Genomic DNA, 25,000 nt, shown 5'->3' with positions numbered 1-25,000 from the left:
CAAGTGTCATTATGTAACATCCGGTCCCGGACATCCTGTTTGCTATATCAAAATAAAGGCATAACAGATAACACCACAATATATTTAGATTCTGAAGAAATAGCGATTGTTGAAAGACCGAAATTGACGCTGATTGATTGATTGATTGAAACTTTTATTAGTAGATTGCACAGTACAGTACATATTCCGTACAATTGACCACTAAATGGTAACACCCCAATAAGTTTTTCAACTTGTTTAAGTCCGGGGTCCACGTTAATCAATTCATGGTACAAATATATACTATCAACATAACAGTCATCACACAAGTTAATCATAAGAGTATATACATTGAATTATTTACATTATGTGGCGCATTTGAAAAATAAAGCTGCCGTAGATCCACGCTGACGTCCTCCTCTACTTAACAGCCATAAAACTATGACAACTCTCCCAAATATATTACACTATATACATCCATTCATACTTTATATTACTTTCATGTAAAACATGTTTTAAGGCAGGGGTGTCAAACTCAAATACAGAGTGGGCCAAAATTTAAAACTGAACAAAGCCGCGGGCCAAGGTTGAACAAATTAACCTTTTAATAGGGACCCAAACAAGTTTTGCATTGAATATTGACCAAGCAAGTGACATGCAAAATCGAGTTTCAAATAATAATTAAAGCTGCAAGCAGCGATGGACGGGACCGACTTTGACGGCACATAAAATCCAAACCGGAGCAGTAATTAAAACTTTTTGGTCAACTTTTAATCAGAAGGGTTCAATCTCTCTCCTGTGCTAGTTTGAAGCCGACACGACAAACGCGCTCAGAGGAGATAATGTTTGAAAAAAGGTGACCGGTTTTTACAAAACTTTTGTTTTGAAGGGGGAGTTGCAAACTTCCTGTTGATTTTTGCTGGGGGTTGTCAATATATGAAATGTAGGTCTAAGTGAGACCTACATAGATGTTTTTGTTTCATGTTTCTAAAACATTCCTACTAGAAGTTACAGGCAGTTTTGTCTGAATTTTCTTCCTAGGAGCAGTTGTGTCTGTGTTTTCTTCCTAGGGGGCGCTAGAGCGCAATTTTGAGTTTTGGGGTTGGGTCTTTTTATTAGATTGCAATTTTTGCCAGTCCTGATGTGTGTGTCCAGTTTGGTGAGTTTTGAAGCATGTGAAGGGGGTCAAATTACAGCTCAAAGAGGCAAAAGTGACTGTTTTTACTAAAATGTTGTTTTGAAGGGGGAATTGCCAACTTCCTGTAGATTTTTGCTGAAGGATGTCAATGTATGAAATCTAGGTCTAAGTGAGACCTACATAGAGGTTTTTGTTTCATGTCTCTACGACATTCTTACCGGAAGTTACAAGCAGTTTTGTCTGTGTTTTTTCCTAGGGGGCGCTAGAGCGCAATTTTGAGTTTTGGGGTTTGGTTTTTTGATTAGATCGCAATTTTCGTGAGTCCTGATGTGTGTGTCAAATATGGTGAGTTTTGAAGCATGTTAAGGGGGTAAAATTACAGCTCAAAGAGGCGGCGGAATAATAATAATAAAACACACGAAATACAATAGGGTCCTCTGTCCCAAAGGGACATTGCGGTCCCTAATAATAATAATTCAAAAATATCAATGGCATATCAAATACAATTTAAATAAAAATTGAATGCCTGTTTTCTATTTGCAGCCTTCTGAGGTAAATATCAACATTAACTTTTTCCACAGGCTAATAAATTAGAAAATAAAATAACAATGAATAAACCAACCATTCAGGACTTTAAACTGCTCAGTTTGCAACACACTGATCTAATCTGATGTGCCCAAGCCAGATACCTGCCATCTTATCTTGGATGGTAGTTCATTAATGTCGGGGCGCAGGCTTTGAGCTGAGGCAACCTTCATTATCGAACGAAGGTGTTCTTCAGTCATTTTATCTCGTAGCCCACCCGGACCACAGTCTTGGGGGCGTGCCTTAAAGGACACTGGACAGTCTTGGGGGCGTGCCTTAAAGGACACTGCCTTAAACGTCTGCAGTCACGTCTGCTTTTCATCCATTCTAACAACGTGTCGGCCCAATCACAAGATATGTGAGGCTTCTGTATGAACACACAAGTGAATGCAACGCATACTTGTTCAACAGCGATACAGGTCACACTGACGGTGCCAGTATAAACAACTTTAACAACGTTAGAAATATACGCCACACTGTGAATCCACACCGAACAAGAATAACAAACACATTTCGGGAGAACATCCGCACCGTAACACAACATAAACACAACAGAACAAATACCCAGAACCCTTTGCAGCCCTAACTCTTCCGGGACGCTACAATATACACCCCCGCTACCACCAAACCCCGCCCCACACCTTGTAGCTCCCGGAAGAGTTAGTGCTGAATTAGGGCTGAAACGACGCGTCGACGTAGTCGACGTCATCGGTTACGTAAATACGTGGACGCCGTTTTTACATCACACTACCGTCATGGCGGAGCGCAAAGCAGACGATGCGAGCGGTGCGAGCGAGGGGGAAAAGGCACGCCAAAAGTCGTCAAAAATGTGGGAGTATTTCAATAAACGGCCTAAGAAGAAACGCTACTTTTACTCCGCTACTTTTATCTACATTCAGCTCGCTACTCGCTACTAATTTTTATCGATCTGTTAATGCACGCTTTGTTTGTTTTGGTCTGTCAGACAGACCTTCAAAGTGCCTGCCTTACTGGTGACGTTTCACTTCGTTCCACCAATCAGATGCAGTCACTGGTGACGTTGGACCAATCAAACAGAGCCAGGTGGTCACATGACCTGACTTAAACAAGTTGAAACAAGTTATTCGGGTGTTACCATTTAGTGGTCAATTGTACGGAATATGTACTGTACTGTGCAATCTACTAATACAAGTTCCAATCAATCAATCAAAAGTGTGAAGGAAAAAAGACCCTTTTTTATTTCAACCGTACACCCCGTCAAAAGCCTAAAGACTGACTGCACAGTTCCTGTCTTCACAATAAAAGTCCCGCTCCATCGCGCCTGCGCTTTCAAAATAAGAGTCTCCGAAAGCCAGCGCAAACAAGCTAGCAAGCTACGGAGTTTGCCGCCAATGTATTTCTTGTAAAGTGTATAAAAACGAATATGGAAGGTGGACAAATAAGATGCCAAAAACCAACCACTTTCATGTGGTATTAGACAGAAAGAAGGAACTTTTTTTCTCCTCCATTTGAAAACGTGGACGTTATCAGCACTACTGTCTGATTACAATCAATGCAAGTCATCAGAATCAGGTAATACACCAACTTATATTCTTGTCTTCATGAAAGAAAGGAATCTATATGTTAAACATGCATGTATAATTATTAAAACGCCTTTAACATGTAAACAAAAACGGCAAAATAAATAAATATAAATTATATACTGTATATATCAATGTATGTATATATATATATATATATATATATATATATGAATGATATGTGTGTGTATGTTACTCATCAGTTACTCAGTACTTGAGTAGTTTTTTCACAACATACTTTTTACTTTTACTCAAGTAAATATTTGGGTGACTACTCCTTACTTTTACTTGAGTAATAAATCTCTAAAGTAACAGTACTCTTACTTGAGTACAATTTCTGGCTACTCTACCCACCTCTGCTAATAATGTTGTTGTATGCACACTGTGTCGGCGGAAATGGCCTATCATAGCAGCACAACGGCTATGAACGAACATTTGAAAAGAAAAAACTGGCCTACATTTATTTTTTCATCTTCATTTTAAATTAAATAAAAAAAATCGGTAAAAGGAAAAATAATCTATAGATTAACAGATTAATCGAAAAAAATAATCTATAGATTAATCGATAGAAAAATAATCGTTAGCTGCAGCCTTATGCTGAATATAATCGGCAGGCCAGCTCTAGTGTTAATTTGATATCGCCTCAAGGGCCAAGTGAAATTACACGGGGGCCAGAGTTTGACACCCATGTTTTAAGGTGTTGCGACTTTTATCTTATTTCGTAGTAGTAGCGACTTCCTGCCGGTCAACTTCCTTTGTTTATACTTTATCGAAGTGCGCATGCAAATGACGTCCACGTTCGCTTTTACACCGATTGATTGATTGATTGAAACTTTTATTAGTAGATTGCACAGTACAGTACATATTCCGTACAATTGACCACTAAATGGTAACACCCCAATAAGTTTTTCAACTTGTTTAAGTCGGGGTCCACGTTAATCAATTCATGATGTCTGATACAAATCACATTTTATTTGCAGTGTAAACAGTCAGATGGGAAAAAAATCAGATCTGAACAAAATTCGATTCGGGCCACTTTTGTCCTGCAGTGTAAACGTAGAGTAGTTTATGTCTTCCAGCTGGGCTGAGAACACCTTAAGATCCCCCGGAAGGTGTTGGACCGGATAAGTGGATGAATTGTATTTCATATTTAGATTCACCATTATATTTATACCTAAAATGTGAAGAAAATCGGCTAAATATGAGATAAATATTCAAAGTGTCTCATCTTAATAGAGGAATGCTTTATCTGGCGCATATCATTCATACTTGCCAACCCTCCCGAATTTTCCGGGAGACTCCCGAAATTCAGCGCCTCTCCCGAAAACCTCCCGGGACAAATATTCTCCCGAAAATCTCCCGATTTTCAGCCTGCGACCTGAGTGAGGACAGCCTTTTTTCATGACGGGAGGACAACAGGGTGACAAGAACTAAATCATCCAGACTACAGATAAATTGTATTATTATGTTTATCTTACCTAAAAATAAATATATATATTAATAAAAAAAAATTAAAAAAATGTTTAACTATATTTTTCTAAAAACATCAAAATTAATTATATTTTTATTTGTATTTTTTCTGACTCCTTATTACACTCAGCCATAGAATTATACATTAAAATAAACATATTTGAAATAATTAATTTTAAATGATCATTATAATTCATTTAAAATGACCATATTTAATTATTAAAATAAATGCTTGTTTATCAACAACTTTAACATTTTATTCATTACATTTTGAAGCTCTCAGAAGCCAAGTTATGTTAAATTCCTTAATATTTATTTATGCAAGTTTGAAGTATCAATTATCTAAACAGTTTTGTTTGCATATTTTCAGGATGTATATATATATATATATATATATATATATATATATATATATATATATATATATATATATATATAAATGACCATATTTAATTATTAAAATAATTGCTTGTTTATCAACAAGTTTAACATTTTATTCATTACATTTTGAAGCTCTCAGAAGCCAAGTTATGTTATATTCCTTAATATTTATTTATGCAAGTTTGAAGTATCAATTATCTAAACACAGTTTTGTTTGCATATTTTCAGGATGTATATATATATATATATATATATATATATAGATATATATATATAATGAAATACTTGACTTGGTGAATTCTAGCTGTCAATATACGCCTCCCCTCTTAACCACGCCCCCTCAACCCCCCACCCCCACACCTCCCGAAATCGGAGGTCTCAAGGTTGGCAAGTATGATATAATTATAGTGTGAAATATAAACACATTACTGTCTGAGCAACTCTATTCAATAGTTCTAAAAGGCTGTGAGTGAGAAATATTTTTTTATTTCAATGACAAAGAAAATACAGCAAAAGCAGTCTTTCACAATGTGATTATGAAAATAAAAATATATTTTCAAAATGTGGCCATAGTAAAAATATATTCAGTAGTTGCCAAACTGTCATAACTCTTCAGACAATAATATTCAAACAACTACTATACAGTGAAGGTAAATATGAAGATCCATACATGGACGTGTCGACATGCAACAGGAAGTGAACCCACGTGACGTCACAAACAGAAATTACTCCATAAAAGGAAAACATATTTGTAAACTAACTAAAATGTGGCCATTTGGAAGCAGCAGCATTATTTAATGTTTCTTTTTCTTGAGGCTTTTTATTGATTTATCTTGTTTAGTTTTCCAATCAAACTTGGTAAAAAAACATTTCAGTATTTCGAGCATATAGTGGACAAACAAGAGTATTCCTAGCAAGAAGTCAAGTTAAAGCAGAGTGAAACTGTCGCTGTTCTCGCCTGTGGAAATGGTTCCAAAAGGGGTTTTGGTAAAAGTTACTTCAAAGTTCTGAAGTATTTCTTCAAAAAAGGAACCCATCGAGATGCAAAGAAATGATGGGCTTCCACGCTTTTGTGCCTTGTCAGTTTGAAAGGGCGTGTGGTCGACCACATTCTGGAGCTTGAAGTCAATTCTGAATAGGATTTGAAATTTTGTGGAAAGTATTTCTGCTTCAGACCGTATGGATCACATTTAGATTTTCTTGATGATATATATCCACTTCCCCTTTAAAATACACGCACATCTGTTCTGCCAAAATGTAAAAAAAAAAAAAAAGTATAACAACCCAGCATTTTAAGAAAGACTCTCTTGCTGCGAACCGAACAGTTCAAGGGTTTTTCTCCAGTGTGTTTCATTATGTGTTATGAAGGAAAACTGCACTTTTGGAATCTTGCCCATCATCCACAATCTGAATTTAAGAAAAGATCACACATCTTTCCTTTTTTTTGTTTGCTGTAAATATTGCAAGGACTGCTCGCATTATAGAGTCCTGTAACAAAACATCCAAAAACGCTCCACCGACATGCCATGATCTGCATTTTAACCAAGCTTTAGAGACATTGTTATTGTCTCTAAAGTTGTACTGACATTGTTTAGCTGGCGGCCCATTTGGACCGCCGAACATCACCAAAATATGCTTGATGAAACCATTAAATACTACATGTATACAGTACTCCCGCCACCCCACAGGGGGCAGCACCAAGCAGCAGTGAGTGGGAGGACTACTTATTTCAAGTAATGGCACTATCCATGCAGAAAAAAACATTTGCTAAAATCGGATATTTGACAACAACTGAACAACAAATTAGGAATGTTCCGCCCCGAGCAAGTGTTGTGAGTCATTGTTTCCTGTAGGACCTTTAAAGCGACGGACAGTGTTCTAGAGAAGCAGCAACAACGGTAGAAATCCACAAGCGTAAGCTTCATCATTTGTAAGTAGATGCTTAAAGACATTTAGTTTGTTTTGTATTGAAATTGCTGACTTTGTGATGTCTTTAGTGGTGTTGTTTGACTTGAGAGTAAATCTGCCTTGTTTATTACATGTAGCGCTACATTTGACCACTAGAGGGCGAGAAGGCTACACCTAAATGTTAGGTTTAATTGTGATGAGTCACGTACAATGTGTGCAATGTTTAATGTGGATGTTATCATACTTGCCAACCTTGAGACCTCCAATTCTGGGAGGTGGGGGTGGGTGCGGGGGGCGTGGTTGGGGCCGTGGTTAAGAGGGGAGGAGTATATTTACAGCTAGAATTCATCAAGTCAAGTATTTCATATATATATATATATATATATATATATATATATATATAGATATATATATATATATAAGAAATAATTGACTTTCAGTGAATTCTAGCTATATATAAGAAATACTTGAATTTCAGTGTTCATTTATTTACACATATACACACACATAACACTCATCTACTCATTGTTGAGTTAAGGGTTGAATTGTCCATCCTTGTTCTATTCTCTGTCACTATTTTTCTAACCATGCTGAACACCCTCTCTGATTATGCATTGCTGTGTGGCACGCACAAAAGTGCTTTCATCAAATGCACTAGATGGCAGTATTGTCCTGTTTAAGAGTGTCACAACATTGCTGTTCACGGCAGACGGAATGCTTTACTGTAGACGTTCTTTATATTGTGGGAAAGCGGACTCAGGTCCGCATGGAGCTGGAGGGGGCGTGGCCTCCAGCTCCGCCTGAATTTCGGGAGAAAATTTGTCCCGGGAGGTTTTCGGGAGAGGCGCTGAATTTCGGGAGTCTCCCGGAAAATCCGGGAGGGTTGGCAAGTATGATGTTATTCAATTTGTATATGTGAAAACATCTGTAGTTTATTTTCTTTGTGTAAAATACACAATGGACCATATGCTTCTGTAATGTTTATATTTATATTTACAGTCTTTCAAACCTAAATTAAGGAAGAAATGCAAAGAAATAAAAGTGAAGAAGGAAAAAAAAATTTAAAAAAAGGAACATCAATTTTTAATAAAACTTTAATTTTTTTATTTTAGTTGAGGGGTGATAATTATTCAGAATATACCAGGTGAAGGAGAGCTCATGTGCTGAAAGATACAACCATCTCATCAGTGGAGTTCCCAGTGAGAGCAGACATGGTCAGACACTAGACTAGACTAGACTTCCTTTTTATTGTATGTGTATGTTCTTATTTGGAACGTTTGACAATAGTGCTGCATGATAACACTCCGAGTCTGCCATGATTAGTGGTAGCAAACACAGAATGTGTTCTCTATGTTGTTGTCGTTGACAGAAGTAGCGTACGTTGCTATGCGCTCTGTGAAATCAATGCGTCCAGAAGAGAAGTTACAGTAATACTTTAAATTGATTGAAATACAGCGAATATTTTGTGATTATATATGTGCTTATTACTACTTTGCATATTTACTAAGGCCATGTCCACACAAACACACATTTTTGGGGTTAAAATGATCTCCATTCACACAAGTGTAGTTGGAAAACTGACTAAGTCAACACATGGACGCATACACATGCTGTCATGCACATTTTGTCCAATCAGAAGCCTGAAAAAAGCAGCAATAACTGACTTGGTGCGGCTTTACACCTCCTATTGTATTTATTTTGATATACTAGACCGGGGGTCAGCAACCCGCGGCTCTTTAGTGCCGCCCTAGTGGCTCCCTGGAGCATTTTTAAAAACGGTTTGAAAATGGTTTCAGTATGTTTTTTGTTTGAGGACAAACATGACACAAACCTTCCCAATTGTTAGAACTACCACTGTTTAATATGTTTGTGTGTATGCTTCACTGATGACAGTATTTGGTGAACGTCGTTTTGTCCTACTAATTTCGGCGGTTCTTGAACTCACCATAGTGTGGACTGTGACGCAACAGTTTGTTTACATGTAAAAGCTTCCACTCCTGTGTCTTATTTTGTCCAACAAACGTTTTATGCTGTGCGTGAACGTACAAAGGTGAGCTTTGTTGATGTTATTGACTTGTTGGGAATGCTAATCAGGCATATTTGGTCAGGGCATGACTGCAAGCTAATGCTAACATGCTATTTAGGCTAGCTGTATGTACATATGGCATCATTATGCCTCATTTGTAGGTATATTTCAGCTCATTTAATATCCTTTACTTTTATCCTCTTTGTATTTAGTTTTTTTTGCTGACACACTATCTGTATGTAATATTGGCTGCATTTCAGATAGCTGTTTATGTGTCATGTTGTTCCAGACCACAGCTAACATTACCCGGCTTGCTATTAAAAGAAGACAGCCTGCCGTTTCCTTTAACTTGGACACCCACATCTATACTTTTGGCCATTAAAAGCAAGTCATTTCCAGGAGTTATCTTACCTTCTGAGTAGCCTCTGATTTACTAATGGTTTCTAATGTTGTAAAAATGTGTATAATAAATATTACATTTGAACATTTCTGTCAACAAAGATTTCCTTCTGCCTGCGACACATAGTCATTTTGATAGTAGGCTAACATAGACACTTACGTCATATGTTGCCTTCATTTTAACACTTATATACAGTTTTTGATTTTATGTGGCTCCAGACAGGTTTTTTTGTTGTAATTTTGGTCCAATATGGCTCTTTTAACGTTTTGGGTTACTGTACTAGACATACAGTGACATGTACATTAACTTAAAACCAGCCTGCACGTACACAGAGCCCTGGGAACATTATTAAAGCACGCATGCACGCCTGTGTTGCTGAAACCCAACACATATAGCATTATTACATCATGTTCAGCAACATCATGATGTATTACATGTGCAGTGAAGTGTACATTATCTCTAAATTTAGTCTTAGAAGAGTCAAGACAACAATTGTAAAACAACATTATTGGTCCGACATTTTGATGGTTGAGAAAACGTGGCTAGTTTTGGGCTGCAACTTGGGGACATTTTTTGTACAGAGTCATCATCATAGTTTGTAGACACAAAACATGAACACCAGGCGACCTGGAAGGTGTAGTTTCAGGCATGTTGGTGTTCGCGGAAGAAGACTACAATTTCTCCCCAGTGAGAGTTATGATGGAATCGTTCACCTCAGACTGAGCAATTAAATATTCGGAGTGTCCTCTCATGTGTTGGTTAAATTTGTTTTTCTGAGAAAAGCATTTGCCGCAAAATGAGCAACAAAATGGTTTCTCTCCTGTGTGTGTTCTTATGTGTTGAGTCATGTTTCTCTTTTGAGAAAAACTTTTGCCACAAACTAAGCATTCATATGGTTTTGTTCCCGTGTGTGTTCTCATGTGTAAAGTCAAGCTACCGTTTTGAGAAAAGGCTTTATCGCACATTGAACAATTAAATGGTTTTTCTCCTGTGTGCGTTCTCTGGTGTTGAGTCAAAGTTCTCTTTTGCGAAAAGCATTTACCGCAAACTAGGCAATCAAATGGTTTTTCTCCGGTGTGTGTTCTCATGTGATGAGTCAAAGTTCTCTTTTGAGAAAAGCTTAGTCCACAAACAGAACAATTAAATGGTTTGTTTCCTGTGTGTGCTCTCATGTGTGCAGTCAAACTGCCATTTTGAGAAAAGCTGTTGCCACAAACTGAGCAAACAAATGGTTTTTCTCCTGTGTGGGTTACCTTGTGTTGAATCAACGTTCTCTTTTGAGCAAAGCTTTGACCACAAACTAAACAAGTAAAAGGTTTTTTTCCCGTGTGTATTGTCATGTGCAGAGTCAAGCTGCTCTTATGAGAAAAGTTTTTACCACAAACTGAACAATAAAATGTTTTCTCTCCTGTGTGTGTTCTCATGTGTTGAGTCAAATTGGTCTTATAAGAAAAGGTTTTCGCACAAACAGAACAACCGAATGTTTTTTCCCCTGTGTGTGTGACCATGTGCTGAGCCAAATTACCCTTTTGAGAAAAGCTTTTACCACAAACTGAACACACAAATGGTTTTTCTCCTGTGTGTGTTCTCATGTGTTGCTCCAATTCAGCCGGTCTAATAAAGCTTTTAGCACAAAATGAGCAGCTGAAACATCTTTTATCTATCTTCTTTTTAGAGCATTTGGAGTGTTTTTTGCCAGTGTGAGTCCTCATATCACCTTCACTGTCTGCTTCGCTGCTCCCGTCACAGTCTGTTTCGCTGCTCAAAGGTTCTTCACTCTCGTCTTCAGCCTCACTATCTGACAGGGGAGCTAAGAGGTTGTCTGGTTGTGGTTTCTCTTCATCATCTTCAGTCTTCACAGAGAGAATATTCAGTGGAAACTTGGCGAGATCAGACTCCTGTGGTCCTAGAAGACACTCTCCCTCCTGAGTGATCCAGAGTTCTTCCTCTTCCTTTTTAATGTGGGGTGGTTGTGGAGTCTCCTGCTTCAAAGTGGAGTTCACTCCTGACTGAGGGGGAAGTTCTTCTGGATGACCAATCAGCTGCTGGATGTCTGCAGGACAAACAAAAACACTCTTTACCCACTTTCTCTGTGTGCAGTGTTTCATGGCTATTCATTTAGTGTCTAAACCAGTGGTTCTTAACCTGGGTTCGATGGAACCCTAGGGGTTCGGTGAGTCGGGCTCAGGTGTTCGGCGGAGGTTAAGACACACCCGACTCGTCATGTAGATAAAAAAAAATTCCCTATCGGCGTATTACAAATACGGCAACAGCAGAAGTCACACTGATTTGCAGGTGTGTAATTTGTTGTGAGTTTATCATACCTGCCAACTTTTAAAATCAGAAAAACCTAGTAGCCAGGGTCCAGGGGCCGCAGGCCCCGGTAGGTCCAGGACAAAGTCCTGGTGGGGGGTTCAGGTTCGCCCCCCGACGCAAAATGATTATTAGCATTCAGACAGGTTAAAATGTTGCTAAAACCATCACTTTTCTATCAGTCACAGTGACTTTTCAAAACAAAAATATTACAGCAAAAATCATATGGGTTGATTGACATGTTTATTCTGTAAGCTAACTTCAATAGTTTGAAATTATTTTGACAGTTAATGCCAGTTATCCTGTCAACCTTTCACAAGACTTCAATTTGTTAATTGAAAGTATAAACAGTATAAACACTTTTTACAGTAAACAAATGGTAAAACAGTACTAAACAATTCAATAAAAAAAAAATTGGTGTCATTATTAACTTTCTGTCCAAGCTTGTATAATCTACTGCCTTGTTCAATTGTAAAAAATATTCTGTGCCTAAAATTCACATTTCTATCACAATTATCATACTGTAAACATGGTAAGCTAACTTCATTAAAATTAATAGTCCTGTCAATAGCATGGAATTACAATTCAAATGTAGTTTTTTGTAAGCCTTTCAAAATAATTCAAAATATGAAAAATTAATGAAAATTAATTTAAGCCATCAGACACTTGAAAAGTGGCACATCACATCTCTAATGTAATCATTTTAACTTTTCAACAGAAATAGCACTGCAAAAATATTAAGGACATACTTCTGTATTTTGGTAGTTATGCTGTCAACATTTAATAAGATTTCTTCAACTTGGACTTGAAAGCATAAATAGTATAAACACTTTTAACAGTATAACAGTACTAAACAATTCCAATAGATAACATTGGTGTCATTACCTTTTTGTGGCTAAAATCCGAAAAACGTTGAAAGTTTTCCACTTGTATCGCTAGCAACGGCATTAGACTTGTGTTTTTTTGTCCCAACGTGGTCTTTTACATCGCTAATTCCTCCGTGTCCGATCGAAAAATCTTGTCTGCACAAGGTGCAATTGGCGTAGTTTTCACCCTTTTTGGAACGGATAATTATTCCCGGATAGGCTTTTGAATATTCTTCACGGAATGACTGCAGTTTTCTTTTCGGTTTAAGACTCGTTTGCGATTTTTCTCCGGCTGATTCCATGATCGTTGGCTCGTTTGGAAACAATGGCAACTGGTGCCTCGTGCTTGGCAGCGGTGCTATAAATAGCCTCGCGCATGGCATTCGGAATGGCTCGATAGGAAGTTACGGGAAGCAGTGTCGATTGTCATTGTTGTTACGCGATTTCGTGAATAAAACTTAAATTTTTTTTTTTTTTTTTTAATTAATGAAAAACCGTATTTTTTATCACTGCAACCGTAACCCGGAATAGGTTGATGAAAACCGTACTAATTACGGGAAAACCGGAGTAGTTGGCAGGTATGGTTTATGCACTGTGTTGGTTTTGTTGTTTGAACAAGGTGATGTTCATGCACGGTTCATTTTGTGCACCAGTAAAAAAAAACATGGTAACACTTTAGAATGGGGAACATATTCACCATTAATTCGATGCTCATTAACATGCAAATTAGTAACATATTGGCTCTTAACTAGTCATTATTAAGTACTTATAAATGCCTTATTCGGCATGGCCTTATTATAACCCTAACCCTAACCAAATAACTCTAAATTAAGTCTTTGTTACTTAGAATATGTTCTCCTAGTGTCCAAAAAAGTCTAAATTAAAGGCCTACTGAAAGCCACTACTACCGACCACGCAGTCTGACAGTTTATACATCGATGATGAAATCTTAACATTGCAACACATGCCAATACGGCCGCGTTAGCTTACTAAAGTGAAATTTCAAATTTCGCGCGACATATCTTGCTGAAAACTACTCGGTATGATGACGTCAGCGCGTGACGTAGCGGATTGTGGAGGACATTTTGGGACAGCATGGTGGCCAGCTATTAAGTCGTCTGTTTTCATCGCAAAATTCCACAGTATTCTGGACATCTGTGTTGGTGAATCTTTTGCAATTTGTTCAATGAACAATGGAGACAGCAAAGAAGAAAGCTGTAGGTGGGAAGCGGTGTATTGCGGCTGACTGCAGCAACACAAACACAGCCGGTGTTTCATTGTTTACATTCCCGGAAGATGACAGTCAATCTTTACCATTGGCCTGTGGAGAACTGGGACAACAGAGACTCTTACCAGGAGGACTTTGAGTTGGATACGCAGACACGGTACCGTGAGTACGCTTCCAAACATTTGATCGCTTGCCCGTACGTACGTGCCGCTATGTGCATGTCACGTAAATAATTCAATGTATACACCCTGATGATTATCTTGTGTGATGACTGTATTATGATGATGGTATATATGATAGTATATATCTGTATCATGAATCAATTTAAGTGGACTTAAACAAGTTGAAAAACTTATTGGGGTGTTACCATTTAGTGGTCAATTGTACGGAATGTGTACTTCACTGTGCAACCTACTAATAAAAGTCTCAAAAAGTCTCACGTACGTAACTTTGGGGACTTTGGGGAGCTGTATGAACTTTGGGGAGTTGAACGGTACTTTGGGCTGTGGGATTGAGTGTGTTGTGCAGGTGTTTGAGTTGTTTTGGCGGGTTATATGGACGGGAGGGGGGAGGTGATTGTTATGCGGGATTAATTTGTGGCATATTAAATATAAGCCTGGTTGTGTTGTGGCTAATAGTCTTGTGTTTATTTACTGTTTTAGTCATTCCCAGCTGAATATCAGGTCCCACCCGCCTCTCACAGCATCTTCCCTATCTGAATCGCTCCCACTGCCCTCTAGTCCTTCACTCTCACTTTCCTCATCCACAAATCTTTCACCCTCGCTCAAATTAATGGGGAAATCGTCGCTTTCTCGGTCCGAATCGCTCTCGCTGCTGGTGGCCATGATTGTAAACAATGTGCGGATGTGAGGAGCTCCACAACCTGTGACGTCACACTACTCGTCTGCTACTTCCGGTACAGGCAAGGCTTTTTTATCAGCGACCAAAAGTTGCGAACTTTATCGTCGATGTTCTCTACTAAATCCTTTCAGCAAAAATATGGCAATATCGCGAAATGATCAAGTATGACACATAGAATGGACCTGCTATCCCCGTTTAAATAAGAAAATCGCATTTCAGTAGGCCTTTAAGTCTTGGTTACTTGGAATATGTTCCCCATACTAAAGTGTTACCAAAAACATATAACTTTGTCTTGAATTTGAAAAATTGTTTTTTTTATTTTTCACTAAAGAAGGGTTCGGTGAATGCGCATATGAAACTGGTGGGGTTCGGTACTTCCAACAAGGTTAAGAACCACTGGTCTAAACATTGGTTCTCATATTTATTTCATTATTTGTTGAGTCACATTACTCTTTTTAGGAAAACCTTGACCACAAGCTGAACAATTAAATATTTGTTCTTCTGTGTGCGTGCATTATGTGCATTATATTTATATAGCGCTTTTCTCTAGTGACTCAAAGCGCTTTACATAGTGAAACCCAATATCTAAGTTACATTTTTTTATTTTTTTAAGCCAGTGTGGGTGGCACTGGGAGCAGGTGGGTAAAGTGTCTTGCCCAAGGACACAACAGCAGTGACTTGGTTGGCAGAAGCGTGGATCGAACCTGGAACCTACAAGTTGCTGGCACGGCCACTCTACCAACCGAGCTATGCCGCCCCTCTGTGTGTGGTCAAATGGTTATTTTTAGCAAATGTTTAAGCGCAAACTGAGCAGCGCAAATGTTTTTACCTCTCTTTATTTTAGAGCATTCAGAGTGTGTGTTGTCAGTGCGAGTCCTCATATCACCTTCACAGTCTGTATCGCTGCTCAAAGGTTCTTCAACCTCGTCTTCAGCCTCACTATCTGATGGAGTGAAGAGGTTGTCTCCTTGTGGATTGTCTTCATAATCAGCTTCCTGCGGTCCTAGAAGACACTCTCCCTCCTGAGTGATCCAGAGTTCCTCCTCTTCCTTTTTAATGTGGGGTGGCTGTGGAGTCAAAGTGGAGCTCCCTCCTGACTGAGTGGAACGCGAGTGAGTGGAACGTTCTTCTGAATGACCAATCAGCTGCTGGACGTCTGCAGGACACAAACAACACAACACACACTTTAGCTTCGGCCCTGTTGTCTACATTAAGCCGGATAACTCCTTAAAGGGGAACATTATCACCAGATCTATGTAAGCGTCAATATATACCTTGATGTTGCAGAAAAAAAGACCGATTTCCGAACTCTAAATGGGTGAATTTTGGCGAATTAAACGCCTTTCTATTATTCGCTCTTGGAGCGATGACGTCACATCGGGAAGCAATCCGCCATTTTCTCAAACACATTACAAACACCGAGTCAAATCAGCTCTGTTATTTTCCGTTTTTTCGACGGTTTTCCGTACCTTGGAGACATCATGCCTCGTCGGTGTGTTGTCGGAGGGTGTAGCAACACGAACAGGGACGGATTCAAGTTGCACCAGTGGCCCCAAGATGCGAAAGTGGCAAGAAATTGGACGTTTGTTACGCACACTTTACCGACGAAAGCTATGCTACGACAGAGATGGCATAGGAGAATATTGACCCTAGCTTCCCTGTCCTGCTGACATCAACTCCAAAACTGGACAGATCAGCTTTCAGGAAAAGAGCGCGGATGAGGGTATGTCTACAGCAGGGGTGCTCATTACGTCGATCGCGAGCTACCGGTCGATCGCGGAGGGTGTGTCAGTCGATCACCAGCCAGGCATTAAAAAAAAAAGTCCTAAAAATGAGCGATCATAAATCTTCACTATGCTGTCACTTTCGTCACTTGATTGACATTCACGGCACCCGAGGGTCTTCTGAGATGACGCTGGCTGCTGCCAGCTCATTAAAATTACCGACTGGAAGGCGAGAAACACTTTATTTCAACAGACTCTGGCGCCGTACCTGTCGTCAAAACTCCAAAGACCGACTGCACAGCTGCACAGTTGCGCTAACAAAATAAGAGTCTCAGAAAGCTGGCGTGCACAAGCTAGCAAGCTACGGAGTTTGCCGACAATGTATTTCTTGTAAAGTGTATACAAAGGAGTACGGAAGCTGGACAAATAAGATGCCAAAAACCAACCACTTTCATGTGGTATTGGACAGAAAGGAGGACTTTTTTTCTCCTCCATTCGAAAATGCGGACATTATCAGCACCACTGTCCAATCAATGCAAGTCATCAGAATCAGGTAATACACCAACTTATATTCTTGTCTTCATGAAAGAAAGGAATCTATATGTGTTAAACATGCTTGTATTATCTTTAAACACTTTTAACTTATTAACAATATTAACTACCGGTATATGTATTAAACATGCTTGTATTATCTTTAAACACCTTTAACTTGTTAACAATATTAACTATATGTATTAAACATACTTGTATTATCATTAAACACCTTTAATTTTTTAACAATATTAACTATATGTGTTAAACAGGCTTGCATTATCATTAAACACCTTTAATTTATTAACAATATTAACTATATGTGTTAAACATGCTTGCATTATCATTAAACCCCTTTAACTTGTTAACAAAAACATATACCGTATTTTCCGCACTATAAGGCGCACCTAAAAACCACAAATTTTCTCAAAAGCTGACAGTGCGCCTTATAACCCGGTGCGCTTTATATATGGATTAATATTACGATTCATTTTCATAAAGTTTCGATCTCGCAACTACGGTAAACAGCCGCCATCTTTTTTCCCGGTAGAACAGGAAGCGCTTCTTCTTCTACGCAAGCAACCGCCAAGGTAAGCACCCGCCCCCATAGAACAGGAAGCGCTTCTTCTTCTACTGTAAGCAACCACCCGCCCGCGTAGAAGAAGAAAAAGCGCGCGGATATTACCGTACGTTTCATTTCCTTTGTGTGTTTACATCTGTAAAGACCACAAAATGGCTCCTACTAAGCGACAGGAATCCGGTTCATGAAAAGACGCAATCTCTCCATCCGCACACGGATTACTATTTCACAGCAACTGATATTCCTGTGAACCGCACCGTGGATACAACGGGAGCACGTACGGTGAATATTCGCACCACAGGGAATGAGAAGTCATCCTTCACTGTGGTTCTAGCTTGCCATGCTAATGGCCAGAAACTTCCACCCATGGTGATATTCAAAAGGAAGACCTTGCCAAAAGAGACCTTTCCAGCCGGCGTCATCATAAAAGCTAACTCGAAGGGATGGATGAAGAAAAGATGAGCGAGTGGTTAAGGTAAGTTTAAGTTTACGCGAAGAGGCCGGGTGGCTTTTTTCACGCAGCTCTGTCCATGTTGATATACGTATGTTTGTGATTGCACATTTGCGTACATTTTGGGAGTGAACAGAGTTGTTAGAACGCTGGTTTTTAATATATTATTAAATTTTGACTGACCTATCTGACTGTTTTTTTGACATTCCTTTAGCGCAGTTAGATGCGGCTTACAACACCGGGCGGCTTATAGGTGGACAAAGTTTTGAAATATGCCGTTCATTGAAGGCGCGGCTTTTAACCCAGGGCGCCTTATGGTGCGGAAAATACGGTACGTAAATTATTATACATAAACTGTGTTTACCAATAATTTAGCTTAAAAACATTACAACACTTAAAAACAAACACATACCAATCGTTGGTTTGAAGGCGATCGCCGAATTCGTCCTCGCTTTCTCCCGTGTCGCTGGCTGTTGTGTCGTTTGTCGGTTTCGCTTGCATACGGTTCAAACGGCTCAATAGCTTCAGTTTCTTCTTCAATTTCGCTCAAGCCCCTAAAATCCGAGTCTGAATCCGAGCTAATGTCGCTACCTTGCTGTTCTACCCGCCATGTTTGTTTGTGTTGGCATCACTATGTGACGTCACAGGAAAATGGACGGGTGTATATAACGATGGTTAAAATCAGGCACTTTGAAGCTTTTTTTTAGGGATATTGCGTGATGGGTAAAATTTTGAAAAAAACTTCGAAAAATAAAATAAGCCACTGGGAACTGATTTTTAATGGTTTTAACGCTTCTGAAATTGTGATAATGTTCCCCTTTAAATCGGTTCTCTTATCGATTGGATGAAAAGATAACAAATAAGTTATTAGCCTTAACTTTGCTTAGTTTAGAAGAAACATGAATGTAAAAACTTAATAGTGAGGCCTTAAAAGGGAACTGCACTTTTGTTGGTTGTCGTTCACAATCATATTTAGAGACAAGAAGACATCTTTTTTTTAGGATTATAGGATTATAACACCACAGTATCACAAGTGCAAGATACAATTAAGAGCCACAACGTAAACTAAACAGCAGCTTTATAGTAGAATCTCAAATACTTTTCAAAGTGCCATTCTGCTGGTTACTGTGCAGCGAGGTCTTTGTCTTTAGCACAATGAACAGCATAGCAGATCTTGTGATTATCTCGCAGAGTTGTGGCTAATTTGGGGCTGGAAAATCTTTCTGTCCTTGTCTTGCGAGTTGGTAGCTCTGCTAGCATTAGCATCCCTAGCTCCCTCATCGCCGGCTTGAGTGTTGCTGCTTTCTAAACTGTACAAATGGCCAAACTTTGATCAAACTGACATTTGTTTTTTATTCCAAACGTTTACCACACTTTAGATTCAAGTTTCTTTCGGTACGGTTTGCCATGTTGCTCTGCTGTTGTCAGTCACAAACAAGAACGTAACTCTCGTATTATGTCATCACATAAGTCCCCCAAGATTGGAGCGGCCATATTTTGTAGCAGAGCTCCAATCAACTGATTCATGACTTTCCAACCAGACTTTGACCTAGCCTTACTAGATATAGATCCATCAAGAGGCTCACTAAACATAGCATTCATATCTCGATTTGTAGCAATTCTTACACCCCTAATAATTACAGATAGACAAACATAAAACACTTACATCATAATACAGCATTATAATAAATGTCTGAAGTTTTAAGATAGAAAAACAATTTGCAGATGAAGCTGTGCGCTGTTGCTAGCCCCGCATCTCTGCCAGTGGCACATGGCTTGCTAAAAAAAAAAAAACGAGTCACCAGCCTGACGCCATGTTTCTGTGAGCGACATAAAATCCATTTTACGTGAAGTAAAGAAATCCTTCAGGAGGAATGTCTTGTTCGCCAGCGATCTAGCATTAAGGCCGAGACATAGCGTCAGATCCCCACCAGCCAGCAGTGCATCTGTGATCCCCACCGCCATGTCTGCTCTGACACCTGAGCAGATGACCAAGGTCGTGGTCCAATCGCGTTGGCATGAGAGGCTGAGGGCCCGTTTACACTAAGCCGGATAAGGTTATCCAGGGTAAATCACACCTAACCTTATCCGTGTCCACACACAACAATGCCACTGTTTAAGACCCCCGCCATACGTGCCAACCTTGAGACCTCCGAATTCGGGAGATGAGGGGTGCGGGGGGTGTATATATTTTCAAGTCTTTCTTATATATTCATCCATCCATCCATCTTCTTCCGCTTATCCGAGGTCGGGTCGCGGGGACATCAGCCTAAGCAGGGAAGCCCAGACTTCCCTCTCCCCAGCCACTTCGTCCAGCTCCTCCTGGGGGATCCCGAAGCGTTCCCAGGCCAGCCGGGAGACATAGTCTTCTCAACGTGTCCTGGGTCTTCCCCGTGGCCTCCTACCGGTTGGACGTGCCCTAAACACCTCCCTTGGGAGAAGTTCTGGTGGCATCCTGACCAGATGCCCGAACCACCTCATCTGGCTCCTCTCGATGTGGAGGAGCAGCGGCTTTACTTTGAGCTCCTCCCGGATGACAGAGCTTCTCACCCTATCTCTAAGGGAGAGACCTGCCACCTGGCAGAGGAAACTCATTTCGGCCGCTTGTACCCGTGATCTTGTCCTTTCGGTCATAACCCAAAGCTCATGACCATAGGTGAGGATGGGAACGTAGATCGACCGGTAAATTGAGAGCTTTGCCTTCCGGCTCAGCTCCTTCTTCACCACAACGGATCGATACAGCGTCCGCACTACTGAAGATGCCGCACCGATCCGCCTGTCGATCTCACGATCCACTCTTCCCCCATTCGTGAACAAGACTCCTATGTACTTGAACTCCTCCACTTGGGGCAGGGTCTCCTCCCCAACCCGCAGATGGCACTCCACCCTTTTCCGGACGAGAACCATGTACTCGGACTTGGAGGTGCTGATTCTCATCCCAGTCGCTTCACACTCGGCTGCGAACCGATCCAGTGAGAGCTGAAGATCCTGGCCAGATGAAGCCATCAGGACCACATCATCTGCAAAAAGCAGAGACCTAATCCTGCAGGCACCAAACCGGATCCCCTCAACGCCTTGACTGTGCCTAGAAATTCTGTCCATAAAAGTTATGAACAGAATCGGTGACAATTTCTTCTATATATATAAATAATTTGTTCATGAATGAGTATATCCGTTCAGTCACTGTGTTCAATGGAGAAGTCTGATCAACAAAATGTGCAGGCAGCATACCCCTTCCCCTTCGAGCTGTCCTGGATGAACTGAAATTATTTTTTCCAATCATTTTGGAACTTGAAAGCTTACTTCTTCTTCTTACTCGTCGTCGCCATGTCTCTTCTTCGTTCTTCTGCTTCGTCTCTGTTATGTTTTTGGGCATTACTACTTGCCGTAGTTTTGAAGCAATGCATGATGAGAATCCGGATGTTGTGTGTCAGAGTATTAACGTGCCGGCTGGAATAAACACACGCTGAGAAATAGCTCCGTGCCTGCCTACTTTATGGGTTATAGATAAACCTATGGATAACGGAGACATATATAATAGTCTACTTTTCAGGTGAGAGAGGACGCTAAAGGCAGTGCCTTTAAGGCACGCCCCCAATATTGTTGTTCGGGAGAAATTCGGGAGAATGGTTGCCCGGGAGATTTTCGGGAGGGGGCACTGAAATTCGTGAGTCTCCCGGGAAAATCGGGAGGGTTGGCAAGTATGACCCCCACTGACCTGTGAAAAACCGTCCGACCGGAATTATGTAAACCCACTACACTGGTAGTTTTTAGCGCTTCCATAGCGAGATATAAGTTAGAACTTTACGCTACTTTATATTAGAAATGGCAACAGCAGAGGATGAATGTCCCATAACAAGAACATAGAGAAAGAGAAGAAGCTTATCGACTACGGCACCGGCACGGGCGCACATTTTCAGAACTTATGCAGATCTCAAATACACATCAGCAGGTACCAGAAGGTAAGAAAAGTTGCTTTTGCATAATATTGTGAAACAAAACGCCAGATAATATGTCTGTTAATGGGTGCCATTTTGCGGTCCTTACACACACACCTAGGGATGATGTTTGATAAGAAATTATCGAGTTTGAGCCTATTATCGAATCCTCTTATCGAACCGATTCCTTATCGATTCTCTTATCGAGTCCAGATAGGTTGTTGTATATGGAAAAAAACACACAATATTTGGTTTAACAAAAGCTCACTTTTATAATATAAGAAAAAAATCAAATCTAATAAAAAAAACTCCGGCAGTAGCGTATAGCACAGGGGTTGGCAACCTGCGGCTCCGGAGCCGCATGCGGCTCTTTGATCACTCTGATGCGGCTCAGCTGCATACTTGCCGACCCTCCCGATTTTCCCGGGCGATTTACGGATTTCGGTGCTTCTCGCAGAAAACTCCCGGGATTAATATTCTCCGATTTTCACCCTAACAATAATAATAAGGGCGTGCCATGATGGTACAGCATTTAGCACCCTCTACAATCTGTACAAACAGCGTGTCAGCCCAGCCTTTTGTTGTAAGCATCTCCTACTTGCACATGCAAGTGACAGCAAGGCATACTTGGTCAATAGCCACACAGGTTACACTGACAGTGACCATATAAAACAACTTTAAGACTCTTACTAATATTGCGCCACACTTTGAACCAAAACCAAACAAGAATGACAAACACATTTCGGGAGAACATCTGCACCTTAACACAACATAAACACAACAGAACAAATACCCAGAATCCCATGCAGCCCTGACTCTTCCGGGCTACATTATACACCCCTGCTACCACCAAACCCCGCCCCCACCTCAACCCTGCTCCCCCACACATAAACCCCCCCGCGTTGTGTTTATGTTGTGTTACGGTGCAGATGTTCTCCCGAAATGTGTTTGTCATTCTTGTTTGGTGTGGGTTCACAGTGTGGCGCATTATTAGTAAGAGTGTTAAAGTTTTTTATACCGCCACCGTCAGTGTAACCTGTGTGGTTGTTGACCAAGTATGCCTTGCTGTCACTTACGTGAGCAAGCAGAAGCCTCATACAACGTGTAGCTGGTCCGGCACGCTGGTTGTAGTGGGCGCGAAATGCTGTACCATCACGGCACGTTCGAGAGAATAGTAGCCCTGAAAGTCGTAGTATGCAGAAAAAATCAACAGGGTTGACAAGTATGACGCTGTCAAGCGCAATTCATATAAAACTCGCGGGCTGCACTAATATTAAATTTTCATATTAAGGTGTGGGCCGCGTGTCTGAGACCCTTGGTTTATACATAGCACAAAGCAAAAAAAAAACTTTGTATGCAGTGTTATTTCATTTTAAATTTCAAAAGATTTTTGTGGCTCCCATTGTTTTCTTTAATTTGTGAAACTGGTCAAAATGGCTCTTTGAATGGTAAAGGTTGCCGACCCCTGGTATAGCATATAGCAGTTAGCATACCATGATCCACAATGCACTTCTGCCATGACCCGCCCCCGCCGAATTCTTATTGGTTGGCGTGTGTGTGACGATTGCGGACATTTTCTTCGTCGCTCACGCGAATGAGATAAATAATATTATTTGATATTTTACGGTAATATGTTAACAATTTCACACATAAGTCGCTCCGGAGTATAAGTCGCACCCCCCCGGCCAAACTATGAAAAAGACGTCGACTTATAGTCCGAAAAATATGGTACATCATCACCATTTTCTTTCTTTTTTTGTTATTCCTTTCATGAAAATGCATGTATACAAAATGCATATATACAAGCCATATGTACAGTTGACACTTCATTGTTTTTTTGTTCCTTATACATTTCCATGATCAGAAATAGGGATGTCCGATAATGGCTTTTTGCCGATATAGGATATTGACCAAACCCTTAATTACCGATATCAACCGATACCGATATATACAGTCGTGGAATTAACACATAATTATGCCTAATTTGGACAACCAGGTATGGTGAAGATAAGGTCCTTTAAAAAAAAATTTTTTTTTAAATAAATTCAAAACATTTTCTTGAATAAAAAAGAAAGTAAAACAATATAAAAACAGTTACATAGAAACTATTTATTAATGAAAATGAGTAAAATTAACTGTTAAAGGTTAGTACTATTAGTGGACCAGCAGCACGCACAATCATGTGTGCTTACGGACTGTATCCCTTGCAGACTGTATTGATATATATTGATATATAATGTAGGAACTAGAATATTAATAACAGAAAGAAACAACCCTTTTGTGTGAGTGAGTGAATGGGGGAGGGAGGTTTTTTGGGTTGGTGTACTTATTGTGAGTGTATCTTGTGTTTTTTATGTTGATTTAATAAAAAAATAAAACAATTAAATTAAATTAAGAAACCGATACTGATAATAAAAAAAAATTATACCGATACTTTTCGATATATACATTCTAAAGCATTTATCGGCTGATAATTATTATTTTATTTATCTGCCCCCTTTTTAACACAAATTATTTTAGATGACTTTATAACTGTTCCCTCCACCAACACCCAAAACTCCAACATACTTTTTAATTTTAGTTTAAGCATTTTCACAATGACACGTCCAATCAACAACACTAAATGGTCCCTAGTGTGTGAATGTGAATGTTGTCTGTCTATCTGTGTTGGCCCTGCGATGAGATGGCGACTTGTCCAGGGTGTACCCCGCCTTCCGCCCGATTGTAGCTGTCATAGGCTCCAGCGACCCCAAAAGGGACAAGCGGTAGAAAATGGATGGATGGATGGACGGACGTCCAATCAAAATCAAAAATCAGTTTGACATAATTCCAGTTGTCTCTTCTTGCAACTCTTTTTAAATTCAAAGATATTCTTGCAACTTTTTAAGTCTTTCTTTAGATACACTTTGATTGATTGATTGAGGTCTTGATTCAAATAACTATCCACCAACATTATTTTATTTTTTTAATGTTTGTATTTATTTGTTTCAATAACTTGATTTGCTGACAATACTACTTTTTCAATTTGTTTTCGATACCGAATCTTACTGGCAGTGTTTTGC

At 39.8% G+C, this 25,000-nt stretch overlaps 1 protein-coding gene across 4 annotated transcripts in view; it reads right to left on the bottom strand.

Annotated features, from left to right (window-relative positions):
• Window positions 1-10,112: 10,112 nt before the first annotated feature.
• Window positions 10,113-25,000, bottom strand: part of LOC133619264 (uncharacterized) — a 49,728-nt gene continuing 34,840 nt past the window's right edge. For 3 of the 4 annotated variants that reach the window (XM_061980207.1, XM_061980210.1, XM_072915404.1), the window contains one exon: window positions 10,113-11,499. In XM_061980207.1, coding sequence (XP_061836191.1) covers window positions 10,118-11,499 — 1,382 coding nt within the window. In that variant the 3' untranslated portion in view covers window positions 10,113-10,117. Of the gene's footprint in view, window positions 11,500-15,600; window positions 15,871-25,000 lie in introns of all 4 variants that reach the window. The other variant, XM_061980209.1, reaches the window with a different exon arrangement.

The sequence above is a fragment of the Nerophis lumbriciformis genome, linkage group LG20 (assembly GCF_033978685.3).
Source record: "Nerophis lumbriciformis linkage group LG20, RoL_Nlum_v2.1, whole genome shotgun sequence".
NCBI classification, from domain to species: Eukaryota; Metazoa; Chordata; class Actinopteri; order Syngnathiformes; family Syngnathidae; genus Nerophis; species Nerophis lumbriciformis.
This window is presented reverse-complemented; position numbering and strand designations above follow the sequence as displayed.